The sequence below is a fragment of the Mercenaria mercenaria genome, chromosome 13, assembly GCF_021730395.1.
Source record: "Mercenaria mercenaria strain notata chromosome 13, MADL_Memer_1, whole genome shotgun sequence".
Taxonomy (NCBI): domain Eukaryota; kingdom Metazoa; phylum Mollusca; class Bivalvia; order Venerida; family Veneridae; genus Mercenaria; species Mercenaria mercenaria.
This window is the reverse complement of record NC_069373.1, coordinates 3552171-3571082: the sequence shown is the minus strand read 5'-3', so window position 1 is coordinate 3571082 and position 18912 is coordinate 3552171. Positions and strand designations below refer to the sequence as shown.

Below are 18912 nucleotides of genomic sequence, written 5' to 3'. Positions count from 1 at the left end.
ACACCCTGGGTCAAGTGGTTCTCTAGTTATTGATCGGAAATGGTTTTCAATGTTCAGGCCCCTGTGACCTTGACCTTTGACGGAGTGACCCCAAGATCAATAGGGGTCATTTACTCTTCATGACCAATCATCCTATGAAGTTTCAACATTCTGGGTCAAGTGGTTCTCTAGTTATTGATCGGAAATGGTTTTCAATGTTCAGGCCCCTGTGACCTTGACCTTTGACGGAGTGACCCCAAAATCAATAGGGGTCATCTACTCTTCATGATCAATCATCCTATGAAGTTTCAACATTCTGGGTCAAGTGGTTCTCTAGTTATTGATCGGAAATGGTTTTCAATGTTCAGGCCCCTGTGACCTTGACCTTTGACACAGTGACCCCAAAAACAATAGAGGTCGTCTACTCCAGCAGCCCTACAACCCTATAAAGTTTGAAGGTTCTAGGTCAAATGGTTCTCCAGTTATTGCTCGGAAATGAAGTGTGTCGGTGGCATTCCCAAATTGGTGAAAAAAAGGCCTGTATAGAGTCAGTACACTTAAAAATGATACCACATAATTTCACGAAAAATATTATATGTTTTGTTTGTTTGGATATACCTTAAAGCCCAACAGCTTTAGGGGGCAAAGCCCCCTGTGAACCCTACCAAAGCCCTGTCATGGACATAGAATTGGCGTGCGAGCCTCTTTGATCCGCGGCGTGAAAATTTGGCTCAAATTTTTTTCAACCCAGTGCTAGCCCTGCACACTTTCGTAATTTATATGTTTGTTTATTGTATGCATACACTTTTATTTTTTTGCACTATATATATTTATATCCGTATTGTTTTTTATATTTGTTAATGGCCAAAGGCATGTATAATGCTTAATAAATCTTGAACCTTGTTAATTTCAGTTATGCCTAAAAGGTAAGGACATCAAAGTTATCCAATAATAAGCTGATAATTAGGTAATATGTAACCCTTTGATTAAAACATCAATCATCATCAAAGATGATTTAAGAATATTTTCACAATGTCTAACTAAAAAATATAGATTAAGAGAATAAAGAATATAAATATAATTATTAGGGATGGGAACGAATACTGAAATCAATATTCGAATATTCGGTTTGCCATATTCGAATATATTCGAATATTCGGTTTGTTTTAATGGAAGCTTTAGAAATAGATACATATAACACGTATTTTGTTAAAGCGTGATCATCGTAAATGTTTGTTTCGGGTAACACGATCCTACCTAGCAAAACCCACTGATCCTAGCGTTTTATTTCACGATTCTGTCAGTATAATCATGAACAGATTTAACTAATTCAGTGTTTTAGCTTCAAAATGATACAAAAAAGTCAAAACGATTATAATTTAGACCGTCGCAATTTTATTTAAATATAGCAGGTCGTCCCATTTAAACATGTGACGCGCTGTTGTATTACCGCCGCCATTTTGAAAATTTTCCATTGGCGTGTAAAAAACGTCGTGTAAAAAGCAAGTAAGGCAGACTTAAACCTCCTTCAACATGAACTTATGCATCAATCATATGTTATTTCTTGATTTTATTATAAAGTACTTCAAAATTTAATTTGAATACGGCCGATGGCGGATGAAAACCGATTCTGCGGATGGTCTGAAACGCCGTACAAAATATTGTGAAAAGATCGACAATATCTACAAGTTTGGTATTGATTTCGAAAAAAAGTCTACAACTTGTTACATAAAACAGGTGCCAATAAAAATGAACAAAAGATAAAAAGATATCACATTTACGCCTAATACAAACTGTTAATCCGTAGCGATGACCCCTGGTAATTATACATATATTATTTTCTTGTTAATTGGATATCTTTTGACATGCATCTAACACATTGACGCCTGTTGCAAACTGTTAATCAGTAACGATGGCCCCTGTCAGTTATGCATTGCTATTTTCTTGTTAATTGGACATCTTTTGATACGCGATAAACAAACATTATATGGTTTTATTCTGTAGAATTAGCATGCTCATATTGCCCAAAATCAATGATACTTATTTTGGAAAAAAAATATATACAATAATTTACGAATATTCGAATTTGATTTTCATATTCGAATATTCGACCGATTTTCGAATATTTGAATGTTCGAATATTCGTTCCCATCCCTAATAATTATCCAATGAACTGTTAGTAACCAGGTGAAAGAATAAAAAAAAATTCATGTAGAATAATAAAAAGCTCACCTTAGAACAAAATTAGTAAAAAAAAGGATATTTTTACATCAATATAAAGAAAAAATAATATAAATAGAATAAGGTGACAATTCCACCCCCAGTTTGGGGGGGAATCATCAGGGGGGGAACTGTCAGATGGGGAATAGTCTTGGGGGGGGGGGGGGGAACTGTCTGGAATTCGGAGTCTCCCTGTGTCTTGGCTACCATAAAATTGACGCTGTTTTTAATTTTTGATGGTCGCGGCCATTATCCGTAACAGCATATAAACACACAGGTGCTAGACACATAATCAAATATTTTACTTAATCAGGCCTATATATGTATATCAGATATAAGGTCCTTATCGTTAAATTCATTCGCACATTGAGTTGTTACACAATGGAACAATTTACCTGCTGAGATAATTAATGCAAAAACTGTTGACACTTTTAAAACAAGGCTTGACAAACACTGGATTAATAAATGTTATGATAATTATGTCAGATATATATTGATAGAAGTTTTGAACTTTAATGTTTCTGACCATGCAGGTGCAAAAATACTAATAAATATAAGAAGCATATATTATCCCGCGACAACCTATTTTCGGACACAACCCGTATTCGGCCGGCCCCCGGTAATGTTTTAGCTTTCCTGGAAAACACGCCCTTTCCGGTTTCCCACACGCATGCTTTGTTCATATTGTATGTAACAGTGAGGGTAATCGGAATAGGAGACACGTTCCTGTGTCCCATTTGTGCTGATCCCACCAACTAACTCCATAAACTAACACTGAAAGTACTTTATAAATACGTTTTGTGTAGTTTTCTTGATACTAACAGTTCAAATGAATGTTCGAAATTTGTTTAAACTGTTTCTGACTTTTTGTGATGTAAACATTGGAGCGCAGTATATTTTGAAGCAGGCGTCCGAAAACGGGTTGCACAACTTCCGGTTAATGGAAAAGTAGGTCAGCCATGTTGGAAAGGATATTTAAAACATGCTGCGGGATGAGGTTTGTTTACTTGCGTATTTTTTAGGATAAATGCTTGTTGAACAAAACTCCAGCATTTTTAATTGTTGTACATTTTCCATGTAGCGAAACCATAGCGATATACCGTCAGGTGTCCAAAAAACAGGTTGTACCGGGATACTAAGAAAAAGTTTAAGCACACCAGTTATCAACTATATAAATAGATAATCAACACAGACAGGAACCGTTGACGCGAGAAAAAACAGAAATCAAATGGGGAATATACGCCATATCAGGGCGTCGAAAATTCCTCTGTCAACATAAGGTAACAAAAGGTAACAAAAGGTAAGTTATCGGAACAAAAACATCATGCTGAACAAACAAGAACACTGCTGCAAGAAACGACCAGATCACGGTTTTCTCTTTGTGGTCACCACTTGAAAGCATCAATCCAAGCGTTAACGCTTTTTATTTCATTAAAATCCCTCAAATAGCAAAATAAATGATGAAAAGTTTCATGAAATACCACGATTTTCAATCCATGTCGTTTCCGACGTCCATTCTATACATGTATACAAAAATGATTTCTGGTCGATTCCTGTGAAATAAACAAATAACGGCTACAACTTCCATATGTACTTTCAATAAACAAACTCTTTTCCAGTCAATCCGCGAAGTCTAAACTGAACGGTGGCCATCTACAAACATAATTCATCTGAAAAAGTACGAAGCTATCTAATTTGCAACGGTATTTTATCACCATGTGCATACTGTTCTGCACTAAATATTATGCAAGCTAGGACTTGATTGGTTAAGACCAGTCATTATTTACCTGTTTCATTATTGACCAATCGTATAACACTATTACAGTACTTCGCATCATTTTCCTGTCACTTCAGAATCAAAATGGCAAGCACGGCTGATATTTTCAGATGAATAATGTTTGTAGAGGACTGTCTTTCAGTTTAGATTTCACGGAGTGACTGGAAAAGAGTTCATTTATTGAAAGTATGTGGAGGTTTTAGCCGTTTTTTAGCTCACATGTCACAAAGTGACAAGGTGAGCTTTTGTGATCGTGCAGCGTCCGTCGTCCGTCCGTGCGTCCGTAAACTTTTGCTTGTGACCAATCTAGAGGTCACATTTTTCATGGGAACTTTATTAAAATTGGTCAGAATGTTCATCTTGATGATATCTAGGTCAAGTTTGAAACTGGGTCACGTGCGGTCCAAAACTAGGTCAGTAGGTCTAAAAATAGAAAAACCTTGTGACCTCCCTAGAGGCCATATTTTTTAATGGATCTTCATGAAAGTTAGTCAAAATGTTTACCTTGATGATATCTAGGTCAAGTTTGAAACTGGGTTATGTGCCATCAAAAACTATGTCAGTAGGTCAAATAATAAAAAAACCTTGTGACCTCTCTAGAGGCCATATTTTTCATGGGATCTGTATGAAAGTTGGTCTGAATATTCATCTTGATAATATCTAGGTCAAGTTTGAAACTGAGTCAAGTGCGGTCCAAAACTAGCAGCGTCCGTCGTCCGTCCGTCCGTGCGTCCGTAAACTTTTGCTTGTGACCACTCTAGAGGTCACATTTTTCATGGGATCTTTATTAAAGTTGGTCAGAATGTTTATCTTGATGATATCTAGGTCAGATTCGAAACTGGGTTAACTGCGGTCCAAAACTAGGTCAGTAGGTCTAAAAATAGAAAAACTTTGTGACCTCTCTACAGGCCATATTTTTTAATGGATCTTCATGAAAATTAGTCAGAATGTTTACCTTGATGATATCTAGTTCAAGTTTAAAACTGGGTCATGTGCCTTCAAAAACTAGGTCATTAGGTCAAATAATAGAAAAACCTTGTGACCTCTCCAGAGGCCATATTTTTCAACGGATCTTCATAAAAATTGGTCAGAATTTTTATCTTGATGATATCTAGGTCAGATTCAAAACTGGGTCACATGAGCTCAGAAACTAGGTCGCTATGTCAAATAATAGAAAAAACAACGTTATACTCAGTTTAAAACTGGGTTATGTGGGGACAGGTGAGCGATTCAGGACCATCATGGTCCTCTTGTTATTTATTTCGTAGGAATCGACCAGAAATCATTTTTGTATACATGTATAGAATGGACGTTGAAAACGACATGGATTGAAAATCATGGTATTTTATGAAACTTTTCGTAATTTCTTTGCTCTTTGAGGGATTTTAATGAAATAAAACGCTTGGATTGATGCTTTCAAGTGGCGACCACAAAGAGAAAACCTTGATCTGGTCGTTTCTTGCAGCAGTGTTCTTGTTTGTTCAGCATAATGTTTTTGTTCCGATAAGGACCTTATATCTTATATACATATATAGGCCTGATTAAGTAAAGTATTTGATTATGTGTCTAGCACCTGTGTATAAACATCTCTGAGCTGAAATTTTTTGGTAGGCTTAAGTTGGAAATATTGTTTCTCGTATTCTCAGGGTTTCTCATATTCTCATTTTTTGCCTAAAGTTGTCAAGTGATTTAGTGTTTGTTATTTTCTAGACAGGAATGGTACAAAACTGACACAGGGAAAATTTCGAGTGATTTGGACGCAAATTGATGAAACTGTATTTTACTGTATTTTAAAAAAAAATCAGGGTTCAAATTTAGACAAGCTGAAGCATACAAGCTAAATGCTAGTGGAATTTGAGAATAGCTGGTGGGCTTGGAATGTAATTTCAGCTAGTCAATAATATACCAAGCAAATGTCTTCAAAGCTTTAATAAAGTTGGTTCTGCAGGTATACATTTTTCTGCATGAAAGAGATGTTATCATTTTTGTTCATAAATGATATTTCATTGTTCAACAAAACTCTGATATAATGCATGATTCCCGCTTGCATTAAGTTAACATGGAAGGATTTGACTTTAGTTTGTTTATTTACAAGTGGATAAAAATGGCACTAGCTATTTTAAGCTAATAGAACTTTTTTGTGTGACTGGCTACTTACAGAGATTAATCAGTAGGTTTTGGCCAGTAAAATATTAATAAAGTAATTAGATATTATTGTTTAACATTAGCTAGTATCTTTTCATTTTAGCTAGTGAACAAAAAAGGCACTAGCTACTTTACGCTAGTAGAAAATGTTGCTAAATTTGACCCCTGAAAATCCTTATTTTTTTCTGGTGGTGTTAGCAAATTTGCCATAAATTATTTATTATGCAATTAATTTTCATATTTCTTGATGTATTTACTACAGATTACATCTTTTTATTACACAATGGTAGTTTTAATGTTTTAAAATCTACAACTTTTTTGTGATGAAGAGTCAAATCTAAATCCACGGGAATACGAGTACCTCTTGGTCCATTTCTGTGGTTGAGGGTGGTATCAGATACTGTAACAAAATAATTAAATGGGATAATTTCTGTAACATTTCATGGCTCCATCTGAAGGACAAGTGAATTTTCTACAAAATAACACCCAATGCTATTTATGAAATGGTTAATCTGTTACAGGGAATAAAAACAATTTCCCTACTGCCCGCCATTACATGACTGAAATACTGTTGAAAAACGGTGTTAAACCCAAAACAAAGTGAACAAACAAAATAATCCATGCAACATAGTTTGAACTCGGGTTATACACACAAGTTTCAAATGGGTACCCCTACAGCAATATTTTGTCCGCCATTGCAGTTGTGACCTGATCAGGGTACTCTTCATTTTGAAAACAAATAGGCGGTATAAAATCGTTATTTACTGACCTTTTTTGAGAACTTAAACCTTTTAAGGTACGTTTTTCATGAACTTTTGTGAAAATAGTTATATTTATAATTCAGTTAAACAAATAAATATGCAAAATTTTGATCTTTATTTTCAAAAAAAACCATGTGCTCTGAAACTTTTGCATGATGTCATAGTTTTTCACGAGAGATTATGCGCGATGTTGCGGTTTGACACTGGTTAGTTAACCAAATGGGGTTACGTCATAACTTAATGAACTTGACCACCAGAAAATAAAAATAGCGTAAGTATAGTTATGGTAGCCAGAACTACGCACAGAAATATTTTATAAAGGAACAACTTTTACCAACAATCTACCTGACCATTACATGTTCTACCATACTGTCCCATATACAATCATGGATACTTGAAATATTCAGAAAAATTTGTTCCCCTTTAAAAAAGAATGCCATTTGTACAGAAATAAATATAAACATGTAACAGTTCTTTGAAAATGGGGAGTTTATAAAGGTGCGTTGAACTGTCCATAAGGAGTGGCCCCTTTTCCAGAATTCAGTGTCACTATATCAGTAAACTGAAGTTATTTTTGTAGAGTTATGTATCATATATATATATTATACTGTTCAATTTCCATGTGAAACAAACTTAGGAATCCTTTCTTTCTATGATTTGATGTAGTTTGAAATTTTTTCTCAAGATGTGTGACTAAGGGTTAAGCCAGGTTTTTTTTTCGACCGTTTTTATAGCCGTTATTGGGCTATATTCCCAATGCCAAAAAGTATGTATTTTTCCCAAAATTAGTGCAAAAATTCCCAATCAACATTCTGAAGAAAAATTTCATCAAAATTGCACAAACATTGACCAAGTTATGGACAATATTGTAATGGCAGTATGTTAAAGAGGTTGTACAATGTGAAACAAGTGTATGAGAAAGTACTTAAGCACATCCTTACTATATCCTATGGGACAAAATATTTCCCAATTTGGAACATTTACGCTTCAAAATTCCCAGTATTGGGGGTATAGGCTACGTTCCAAAATCAGAAGGAAAAAACCCTGTAAGCAGTTTTGTACCCTTCATTTTCAGTGATAATATCAGGCATTAAATACATGTATGCATTTTTATGCCCCCGAAGGGAGGCATATAGTTTTTGAACCGTCTGTCAGTCTGTCCGCAATTTTCGTGTCCAGTCCATATCTTTGTCATCCATGGATGGATTTTCAAATAACTTAGCATGAATGTGTACCACAGTAAGACGACGTATCGCGCGCAAGACCCAGGTCCGTAGCTCAAAGGTCAAGGTCACACTTAGACGTTAAAGGTCATATTTCATGATAGTGCATTGATGGGTGTGTCCGGTTCCATATCTTTGTCATCCATGCATGGATTTTCAAATAACTTGGCATGAATGTGGACCACAGTAAGACGACATGTCGCGCGCAAGACCCAGGTCCGTAGCTCAAAGGTCAAGGTCACACTTAGACGTTAAGGTCATTTTCATGATAGTGCATTGATGGCGTGTCCGTCCATATCTTTGTACTCCATGCATGGAATTTCAATAACTGGATGAATGTGTACCACAGTAAGACGACGTGTCGCGCGCAAACCCGGTCTTAGCTTAAAGGTCAAGGTCACACTTAGACGTTAAAGGTCATATTTCATGATAGTGCATTGATGGACGTGTCCGGTCCATATCTTTGTCATTCATGCATGTATTTTAAAATAATTACGCATGAATGTGTGGCACAGTAAGAGGACGTGTCGCGCGCAAGACCCAGGTCCATAGGTCAAAGGTCCTAAACTCTAACATCGGCCATAACTATTCATTCAAAGTGCCATCGGGGTCATGTGTCATCCTATGGAGACAGCTCATGTTCAGATCAAATATTAATGAAATTCTTACAAAAGGTTTAGGTCTTTACTGTCAACATATAAACTCTGGTATGGTGGAAGACGGTCCTGAGAAACCCACTATGTGTATTTATAGTAGACAAATTACCAAAAATAACATACATTGGCAAGGTGTAGTTTTGCATTTTGGTATTAATTCATAAATTTGGTGCAAATTTTACAGAAATTCTTTGAGAGACAGAAGTTCGCAACTGCCCATTCTTTTGCAAGTAAAACTCCAGCTCAGACAAAAAGAGGCCTAAGTCAAGATTTGATAGCACTTCACACTGTCAGCAGAGTTTATTCAGGGGTTCCAGATGGTAAAAGTTACTACTTTTTGCTTTTTTCTTTAATCAGTTTATAGAATGAAACACGATAATTTTATTTTATCCTGTTATGCTATATTCCAATAACATTGATTAGGTGATTATGATAACATCAAATTAACTTTTTAGTTAGGTTTTTCAAAGTTATAAACCCAGGGTTTGCCTTACCGCGTAAAAAGCGCAGGATTATGCGATTTTTGGCAGTCATGTCCCAAAAAATCTGCAGGAGTGCGACCTCGCTGTCGCGCAAAAAGTCCTTTCCGATAATTTTTTTCGCGTAGTTCTTTTTCGTTAATTCATCCATTCCCACTTCCATTTGTTTTTAATGGTCTCTTCTAGATCTTTGTTGTACCCTATGAGAGAATTTCGTTTTGTGTGTTTTGGAAAGTATTGTGTATAAATGTAAAAGTAAGATCACATTCACTGCTTTGTTTTTACTTCGATGTAGTGATAAATACTTTACTGTTAAATCTTAGCCCATTATCACACCATATAATGTGATAACGCGATACCACAAGACAACATGACACCGGACTTAACGTCGTGACACTTTTCGGAGATTGTTTTTGTTTTGCAGTATGATAAATATTTTCAATTTTGTCTGTACACAATGTGAATCAATGAAAACCAGATTCCTACCAGGTTTTGAGTAGGACTGGGACGATTTCTCGGTTAATCGGATCTGATTCGATTACTAGGTGAAACCGGTTTCAATTTTGCAAAACCGCTAATTGCTCTCAACAATAAACATCACAATTTGTACTTTATCTTTATACATTTCTTTGACTAGCACATAGCCCCGCGGTATATTTCCGTTAAAACACATTGAAAATAGTCAATAGTCACGGATTTGCCTGTCGTGAAGATGTGATATGTGTAAAATAAAATACACCAAATTTTGACTTATTAATTATCACATTGTTTGCAAAGGATAAAGTTTTTAAGTTCCAAATGTAATCAGCTGCTGGAAGTACCTTGATACCGTCGTCAGGAAAGAAAACAGCATTTTCAATATGGCAGCCGATTAACCGGTTCGATTCGATTTCATACAAAAGATTAACCGGTTTCAAAATTTTGAAATCGTCCCAGCCCTAGTTTTGAGGATGAATATAGGCATCCATAGGAATGTTTTTAATCCCCCGCCACAGGTGGTGGGGGGTTATAGGAATGGTCTCTGTCTGTCCTTTCGTCTATCTGTCAGTAACACTTTCATGTCCGCTCCATATCTCCTAAACCCCTTGAAGGATTTTTATGAAACTTGGGTCAAATGATCACCTCATCAAGACGATGTGCAGAACCCATGAGTCAACCTTGTTGGCTCAAGGTCAAGGTCACAACTCGAGGTCAAAGGTTTGAGCCTTCCATTTTGTGTCCGTTCTATATCTCCTAAACCCCTTGAAGGAATTTTATAAAACTTGGGTCAAATGATCACCTCATGAAGACAATGTGCAGAACCCATGAGTCAGCCATGCGGGCTCAAGGTCAAGGTCACAACTTAGGGTGAAAGGTTTGAGCCTTCCATTTTGTGTCTGCTCTATATCTCCTAAACCATTGAAGGATTTTCATTAAACTTGGGTCAAATGATCACCTCATCAAGGCGATGTGCAGAACTTGAGTCAGCATGCCGGCTCAAGGTCAAGGTCACAACTGAAGGTCAAAAGGTTTGAGCCTTCCATTTTGTGTCTGCTCTGTATCTTCTAATTCCCTTGAAGGATTCATATGAAACTTGGGTCAAATGATCACCTCATCAAGGCGATATGCAGAACTTATGAGTCAGCCATGCCAGCTTAAGGTCAAGGTCACAACTCAAGGTCAAAGGTTTAGCCTTCCATTTCGTGTCCGCTATATTTCTCCTAAACCCCTTGAACGAATTTTATAAAACTTGGTTCAAATGATCACCTCATCAAAATGATGTGCAGAACTTATGAGTCAGCCATGCCAGCTCAAGGTCAAGGTCACAACTTAGGGTCAAAGGTTTGAGCCTTCCATTTTGTGTCCACTTTGTATCTCCTAAACCCCTTAAAGGATTTTCATCAAACTTTCCTTGAAGGATTCATATGAAACTTGTGTCAAATGATCACCTCATCAAGGCGATATGCAGAACTCATGAGTCAGCCATGCCAGCTCAAGGTCAAGGTTGCAGCTTAAGGTCAAAGGTTTTAGCCTTCCATTTCGTGTCCGCTCTATATCTCCTAAACCCCTTGAAGGAATTTTATAAAACTTGGGTCAAATGACAATGTGCAGAACTTATGAGTCAACCATGCCGGCTCAAGGTCAAGGTCACAACTTAGGGTTAAAGGTTTGAGCCTTCCATTTTGTGTCCACTCTGTATCTCCTAAACCCCTTAAAGGATTTTCATCAAACTTGGGTCAAATGATAACCTCATCAAGAACTCATGAGTCAGCCATGTCAACTCAAGGTCAAAGTCACAACTCAAGGTCAAAGGTTTGAGCTCTGTATCTCCTAAATGCCTTCAAGGATTTTCATGAATTTTGGGTCAAATGATCACCTCATCAAGACATTGTGCAGAATTCATGAGTCAGCCATGTCAGTTCAAGGTCAAGGTCACAGCTAAAGGTCAAAGGTTTACTCTTTCACTATATCCATAGCAGTGGGGGGGATTTAGCTGTCTTTCAGACTGCCTTGTCTGAATTAAAAATACTACCAAAATAATCACACAGAATGCTAATCCACGGCCAGATTGTCATTGTTTTGGATATTGAACCAAGGATTTTTTTTTCATTTTTGAGGCAATAAGCTTGGCATTAACCTCAATAAAAAGCCCAACATTCTATCTCTTTGTCTGCCAAATATCTCGTCGACATCTCCATTACTTCTGAAAATACAAGGTGTTCAAGTTGGATGGATAAACTTCAAATGTTCTGTCTGATACCACGATTCGCTGGGAAGGTTCCTTCTGATTATAAGATGTTCTGTCTGACACTGACATTTGATCATACATTTTCTTGCTTTTATGTTGCTTGGTTTGCAGTATTTTATCAAACTTACATGTCGCGGGCTTAGCGCAAAACGGTTGTAACTCCTTCTTTATTTCATGTAAGTTACAACCGTTTTGCGCTAAGCCCGCGATGTGTTTTCATTTTTCTACTAAGGGTTTAGGTTATAATGTAACAATTCACCGTCATTTGGTTGAAAATGTACCTTTGCGGTGTAGTTGAAAGAAGTACCTATAAAATAAATGTACCAGATTGAAGCCACTGACACTTTCAGGATTGCATGTTGATGGCGTCACATAGTAAATGACCATACTTTCATTTTCTCTGTGTATTTTTTGCCATAAATGCGAAATTTAACCTGAAACCTGTCTTATTTTACAGAAAATACATTCTGTGAATGAAATAAGCCCCCATTTTACATGCAAAAGTGCCAAAAATTGAAAAATTGAGGGTTTATTTTATCTATAGGTAGGGGTGCATATCAGTCAAAATGATCGATACGATATTTCGAGGGGTTAAAGCCAGAACGGTATAAGTCCATTTTTCAAATAGTGGAGAAAAACGCAAAAGAAGGTTTTAGACACATAAAACTTTTTACTGAATCATAATATTTAGATAAGATTTGGTTATATTACAGACAATAATGTTGTTACAATGTATGAAGAATATAAAAGGACTACTCATAAATTAAATTGGTTTTATAGTTAAAATTGTACTTAACTCAATCTGGCATACAACAAAATGGAAAATAATTCGAGGGTTCAAATGTGTTAAGTGCACTTAGTTCTCTAAAATATTGCAATAATGCTGGTTTTATTCGGTGCCATACTGTCACAAGTGCACTTATAACAAAACTGTTAAATCTTATGACATGATTTACAAAGACTAAGGAAATATGTGCACTTAGTACAAATAGAAATGTTGAGTAAAATGTGTATAAAATTACAAAATATGTTTAAAATTGTATAACAATTACACTACACAAAATTTCAACAATCCATTCTAGATATTAGTAAAAGAACGTTTTCCCATCTTTTTCTATATAGTACCTCTTAAAACAAAACAACTCTTGTACTTATAATAACTATTCAATATCAGACTCATCACTTACTTTTCAACATGTCTGGTTCTGATAGGCAGTCTCTGGCTGCTTTTTCAGAATGAATATTCTTGAAATACTGATGGAATTCTGAAGATGTTGTTCCATCAGAACAAAGCTAAAGAAGTCCTTCCTTTTTTGTATAATGGAAGATTTTATAGAAGCTTCTTTCCTTGATTTCTGTTTTATACATTGGAAATGTAGGTCATCGAAACTGTATTAAACATATTCATTTGCAGGTTTACCGTCTTTAAATTTTAACCTTTTAGTTTTTTTCCCACTTTTCTGTCCCTTTTTATCCAAGCTTTTTTTTTTGAACTTCATACTTGCAATGCTCTTTATGGAAAGAAATTCTCACTGGTAAATGTGCTACAACACAAGGAGTTTTTGTTTTTGCCATTCTCACAATTCTATCCGACTGACAGGGTATGAATACAGTAACAGTTACTGGAGTTGCTTTCTTTGCTCTTTTATTGCCTTGTTTATACTACTACACCATTTACAGCCATTATCCATTTGCATAAGTTCGCTTACTTAAAACTTGCTCAATGGTTTCTATGTTATTGTATTTTTCTTTTGCATGCCAAGTGTTTATAAAAATCTCGGTGATCAAAATTCGCTTCTCTGGAAAAAGACAGTATGTTACAAAATCCCATTCATACTTTTGCAGGGGTATCATATTCCCCTCTTAAAAAAAATAGCAGGGGTATCATAATCCCCTTCTTGAAAATGTCGGTGCTCTCAAAAATCCCCTTGATTAGAATACCCTCTACTGGAGAAAATATCAACAAGGGTAACTTTTAAGTTAATATTTGAAGAAATTGTGTGGTTCCTATTTTGATAAAGTGAAAATAATCAATGAACTAACTTTAAGTATTATATTAAACTATTTTATATCCAAAATTCAACAAAATAGAACTTCGAGTTTTAACAACTGATAAACTGAAATGGTGGAAGTGAAATTTAAAATTAAACAAACTGAATAATATTTCTCTTATTGTTTTCATTAAAATTATTATCAGTGTTATTAAATAAACAACAGTATTTTCTGACAAACAAATATAGATTCAACATTATGCATTGAAGTGTGTCTGAACTTTTAGCTCATAACAATACTGGGGTAAAGCGGAGGATAGCGGATAAGTCATGCCTCACTAATTGACGTTGAATTATACCAACTAAACACTATTGTCACTAAATGGAAATTCTGTAAAAATAATTATCAATTTTTATTGTCCCCTACTTTAATGTTATAGCAACAATTCTCACCTTCACAACAATCACAATGAAAAAACATATGCATTACTGTCCTAGTAAATTATTTTATGTACATGTATGCCAACTTCAAAGTTCACAAGAGCTTCTTTATTCTTTATACTTCAGATATTTTCCACAAATTTCATGTTGAACTTAAATTAGGCAAAGAGAAGAAAAACAAATTGTATCAACCTAATTCTCTCTTTATACATGTAATAAACTTGGTTGACAATGGAACATGGAATCAGTAAAACTACGACTGCAGATGGTTGGTTTTGTTTTGTGCTCAATTTGTTCGATTTTTTTTCTCTATCTCTGATTTTCATTTTACTATGTTCCTGATTAAACAGTCTCAACAGTTTTGTCATCTGTTCTATTCTTTGTTTTTTGTTCACAGCACAAGCTTGACAAAAAACTGATTGTTTACCTCCTTTTATAATTCTCTCTCATAGTTTTAAATCTTTTCTTTGCCATTACTATTTAATATATACGAAAATGGCAGAATACTGTTAAATCTGGAGTTTTCACCATTTTAGCAAGGAACAATATAAGTTTTCACGTGACTATAACATAAACCTTAATAAAAATATTACTTTCCATTTACAATTAACATTTATATACCTTGTGGATACAAGTTCTGAAAGTATTTTCTTTCCTAATTAACCAAAGGTGTTAAATCCAGAATGTATTAAGTGATCATATTTCATTTGTGCCTTGAATTATAAACATAATGTGTTACTTCTAGAATGGTTTAAGTGCACTTGTATCGTTTGGCACATTTTTTACCTTACATAATATATCAAAATGTATACCGCCAGAAGGAACTAAGTGCACTTAAATCCTTCTGGTTTTCAAGTTAATGCACTTAAAACGTTCTGGCATACAATAATACTGATGATAAGCACTTATTGCGATATGGTTCCCTTTGATATCTTAGGTTTTATACCTTATATGGTGCCAGAGATAAGGGCAAAAGAAGGAGCTTTAAAAAAGGTATTAAAAAGTCTAAAAAAGTGATTTTCAGTAAAACGTGGACTTATACCGTTCTGGCTTTAACCCCTCGATTTGTATCGATACAAAATGATCGATATACGATATATCATATGATATTTTCTAACGGAATAATAACAGAGTACAAGACCATTATAGTAATGCAATATGATCTTTATTACTAGTATTGATTATCACTTTTAAGGTCAGTCAGTTCTGAGACAAAATCACAGGACTTGGATACATTTTTCTTTAGGAAACAGAGGCAAGCATGTTAGAATTGTTGTTTTACCTTTTTTTAATATTAACTATCTTGAAGAAATAACTAGATCTAGCAGCTGATTCAATATTTCGGAATGGTATCTTTTAAAATGACATGAGCTTCTCAATTCAAACCGACAACAAAAGGTGTGGTAGTCTTTTCGTTATGATCAAATAGCCAGTAATTACCGGCAATTAGCATGTCACTAGCTCTGTCAATTTTGTTGTTCACAGTTTGATCTCGGTTAAAGATAATACTCGATCTTTAATTAGTATCATAAATTTTGTGATTTATTAATATTTCTTTAATCAAAATACTTTTAAATTTATATGAAATTAATTTTGTTTGAAAGAAAATTAAACCATTCGATCTTTTATGGAATGTAACAGCAGTCTTAGATTTTAGCCGTCACAGTTAGCGCGGAGAGTAGTTTCCCTTTACCAAAATGGCAACGATCGGAAACAAAACTTGTTTCGAAGTTGGAAAATCATATATACCTGTGTATAATCTGCCCACCCACGATTCGGGGGTGGTCCCGGAGGTCAGAAAACTGCGCATTCTACATGGGTATCTACAGTAATAAGGCCATTCACCATGTAGTTAGTTTTTGATCGATACAGGAACGTTCGATCCGATGTATCGATCGAACCCTGAATACTGGTATTCAATACATATCGAGAACCGGTACACACCCCTATCTATAGGTACTTTTTTCTATGACTTGTTATACCCGAAAACACGCGTAAATTTGATATAATACAGCAAACCAAGCAAAAGAAAGGCAAAAAAATGTATGATCAAATATCAGTGTCAGACAGAACATCTTAAAATCAGACCTTGGTGTCAGAAAGAACCTTCCCGGCAAGTCATGTGGTGTCAGACAGAACATTTGTGGTCTACCCAGCCGACTTAAACACCTCGTATTTTTGGAAGTACACAATGTAATGGAAATTTCGCCAGGATATTTTGCAAAGAGATAGAATGTTGGGCTTTTTATTGAGGGTAATGCCAAGCTTGTTGCCTTAGAAATGAGAAAAATCCTCAGTTCAATATCCAAAACAATGAAAATCTGGCTGTGGATTAGCCATCTGTGTGATTATTTGGTCTTTTTAATTCAGAAAACATTCCTTTGGACGCCTCTTTCTATCCTCGAAACCTGGTAAGAATCTGGTTTTCATTGATTCATATTGTGTGTAGTCAAAATTGAAAATACTCACTGCAAAATGAAAACAATCTCCAAAAAGTGTCATAATGTCCCAGGCATTTTTCTCATCATTTTGGGAATGCCACCAACACCGGTACAGTTGGGAAAATACCTCTGTAATTTGTCTTAATTGGGAATATTGGAAACTTAACGAAATGTACTTTATTTCTTTTTGAATAAGATTTTAAAATGTGTGATGGTATATATTGATAACTGTTTACTGAATTTAATGAGTAAAAGTCTATAAAATAACAGAACTTGTTGAAAAAAAAAAGACCTTGGCAGTAACAGTGGTTTGGAAATTTCAAGTTCAACATTCATTGGGAAAAAACATACTTTTTTGCATTGGGATTGCCTCCGTTTATGGGTGGTAGCTTTAAAGGGAAAAAAAGCCCTGTGTCAGATCCGGTGTCATGTTTTCTTCTGGTGTTATTGGATGTGATTATAATTACTTCAAGTTGTCCAGGTTTTATACTATTGCAGACCCGCCCGCTTAGCTCAATAGGGAGAGTGCCGATCTATAGATCGCAGGGTCGTGAGTTCAATTCTAGGGTGGGCCGTATGTTCTCCAAGACGATTTGATAAAAGACATTGTGTCTGAAATTTTTCGTCCTCCACCTCTGATTCATGTGGGGAAGTTGGCAGTTGCTTGCAGAGAACAGGTTTGAACTGGTTCAGAATCCAGGACAGGGCACTCGTTTGGCCGTTTTTGGGGCCGAATATGGGCCCCATTCCCCTCATAAAATAATATGTTTTTCTCCCCTTTCACAGAAGAAAATTCCCCTGATAACAGGTTTTTTGACACAACTAAATATGAACTCTCTTTCAAGTTACATTAAGTTATTCTAAGGAAGGTTACTGCTGCAATATAGTTACATTAGTTAGAAATGATTGAAAAGTAGTAACATATATTTGGCTAAAATCTTCCTCTTTTTGTCTTAAAACGTCGAAAAATTCCCCTTCCTGAGGGTATGGGTACCTGTCCCCAAAAGTTGTCTAGTGCCCTGCAGGAACACTGGTAACTGAAATACTGTTGAAAAACGGTGTTTAACCCAAAACAAACAAACAAATACTTTTGTGATTAACAGGTACAAAGAAAAGGAGGACAATAAAGAAAGTAGATCTGGAGAAATTTCGTTCATGTACACATCAGATAGATGAAGTTGACATGGGGCCTTGTTCACCATCGCAAACTCCATCAAAACTCCTCCTCAGTGATGGAAAGCTTGAAAAGTATGTTTTTGATATCATGTTTTGAATTTTCGTTATTCCACCGTAAATACTTTGTTCTTTTGATCCAAACATTTCTTCATAACAGGCTTTTGATCAAAACATTTCTTCTGTTATGATAGACTAGTTTGTTAACCAGGTTTTCAACGAAAACCTGAGTTATTAGATTGGGGTAGATGTCGGTAGGGCGGGCGGGGTAGATGTCGGTAGGGCGGGCGGGCGGGCGGCGGTGGCAGCGGCGTCAAACTGGTGTTTCCGGTCAATAACTTTTGTTTCGGTAAAGATATTTGAATAAAACTTGGTATGTATGTAGCTTATATCAAGACAGGCTGGGATTGATTTTGGGGTTTCTGGGGTCAAGGTCACTGTTACTTAAGATAGAAAAAGGGTTTCCGGTCAATAACTTTTGTTTCGGTAAAGATATTTGAATAAAACTTGGTATGTATGTAGCTTATATCAAGACAAAGGCTGGGATTGATTTTGGGGTTTCTGGGGTCAAGGTCAAGGTCACTGTTACTTAAAATAGAAAAAGGGTTTCCGGTCAATAACTTAACTTAGGAATGAGCTATCATGATGAAACTTGGTGTATAGAAAACTTATATAAAGTTGTAGCTTGGGATTGATTTTGGGGTTTCTGGGATCAAGGTCAAGGTCATTGTTAGTAAAAATAGGGTTAGGGTTAGGTTAGGGTTAGGGTTAACATATCTTCTACATGCATGGAGGGATTTTGATGAAAGTTGGCACAATTGTTCACCATCATGAGACGGAGTGTCATGCACAAGAACCAGGTCCCTAGGTCTAAGGTCAAGGTCACACTTAGAGGTCA

The 18912-nt window shown here is 35.7% G+C and overlaps 1 protein-coding gene across 3 annotated transcripts in view; it reads left to right on the top strand.

Annotated features, from left to right (window-relative positions):
* The window catches only part of LOC123530129 (uncharacterized), a 70775-nt gene that overhangs the window by 10790 nt on the left and 41073 nt on the right, over positions 1–18912 (top strand). Inside the window, exons 1-3 of one of the 3 annotated variants that reach the window (XM_045310845.2) lie at positions 2926–3196; positions 8946–9081; positions 17945–18089. In XM_045310845.2, the coding sequence (XP_045166780.2) occupies positions 3182–3196; positions 8946–9081; positions 17945–18089 (296 nt within the window). In that variant the 5' untranslated portion in view covers positions 2926–3181. Of the gene's footprint in view, positions 1–2925; positions 3197–8945; positions 9082–17944; positions 18090–18912 lie in introns of those variants that run through there. The other 2 variants (XM_045310843.2, XM_045310847.2) reach the window with 2 other exon arrangements.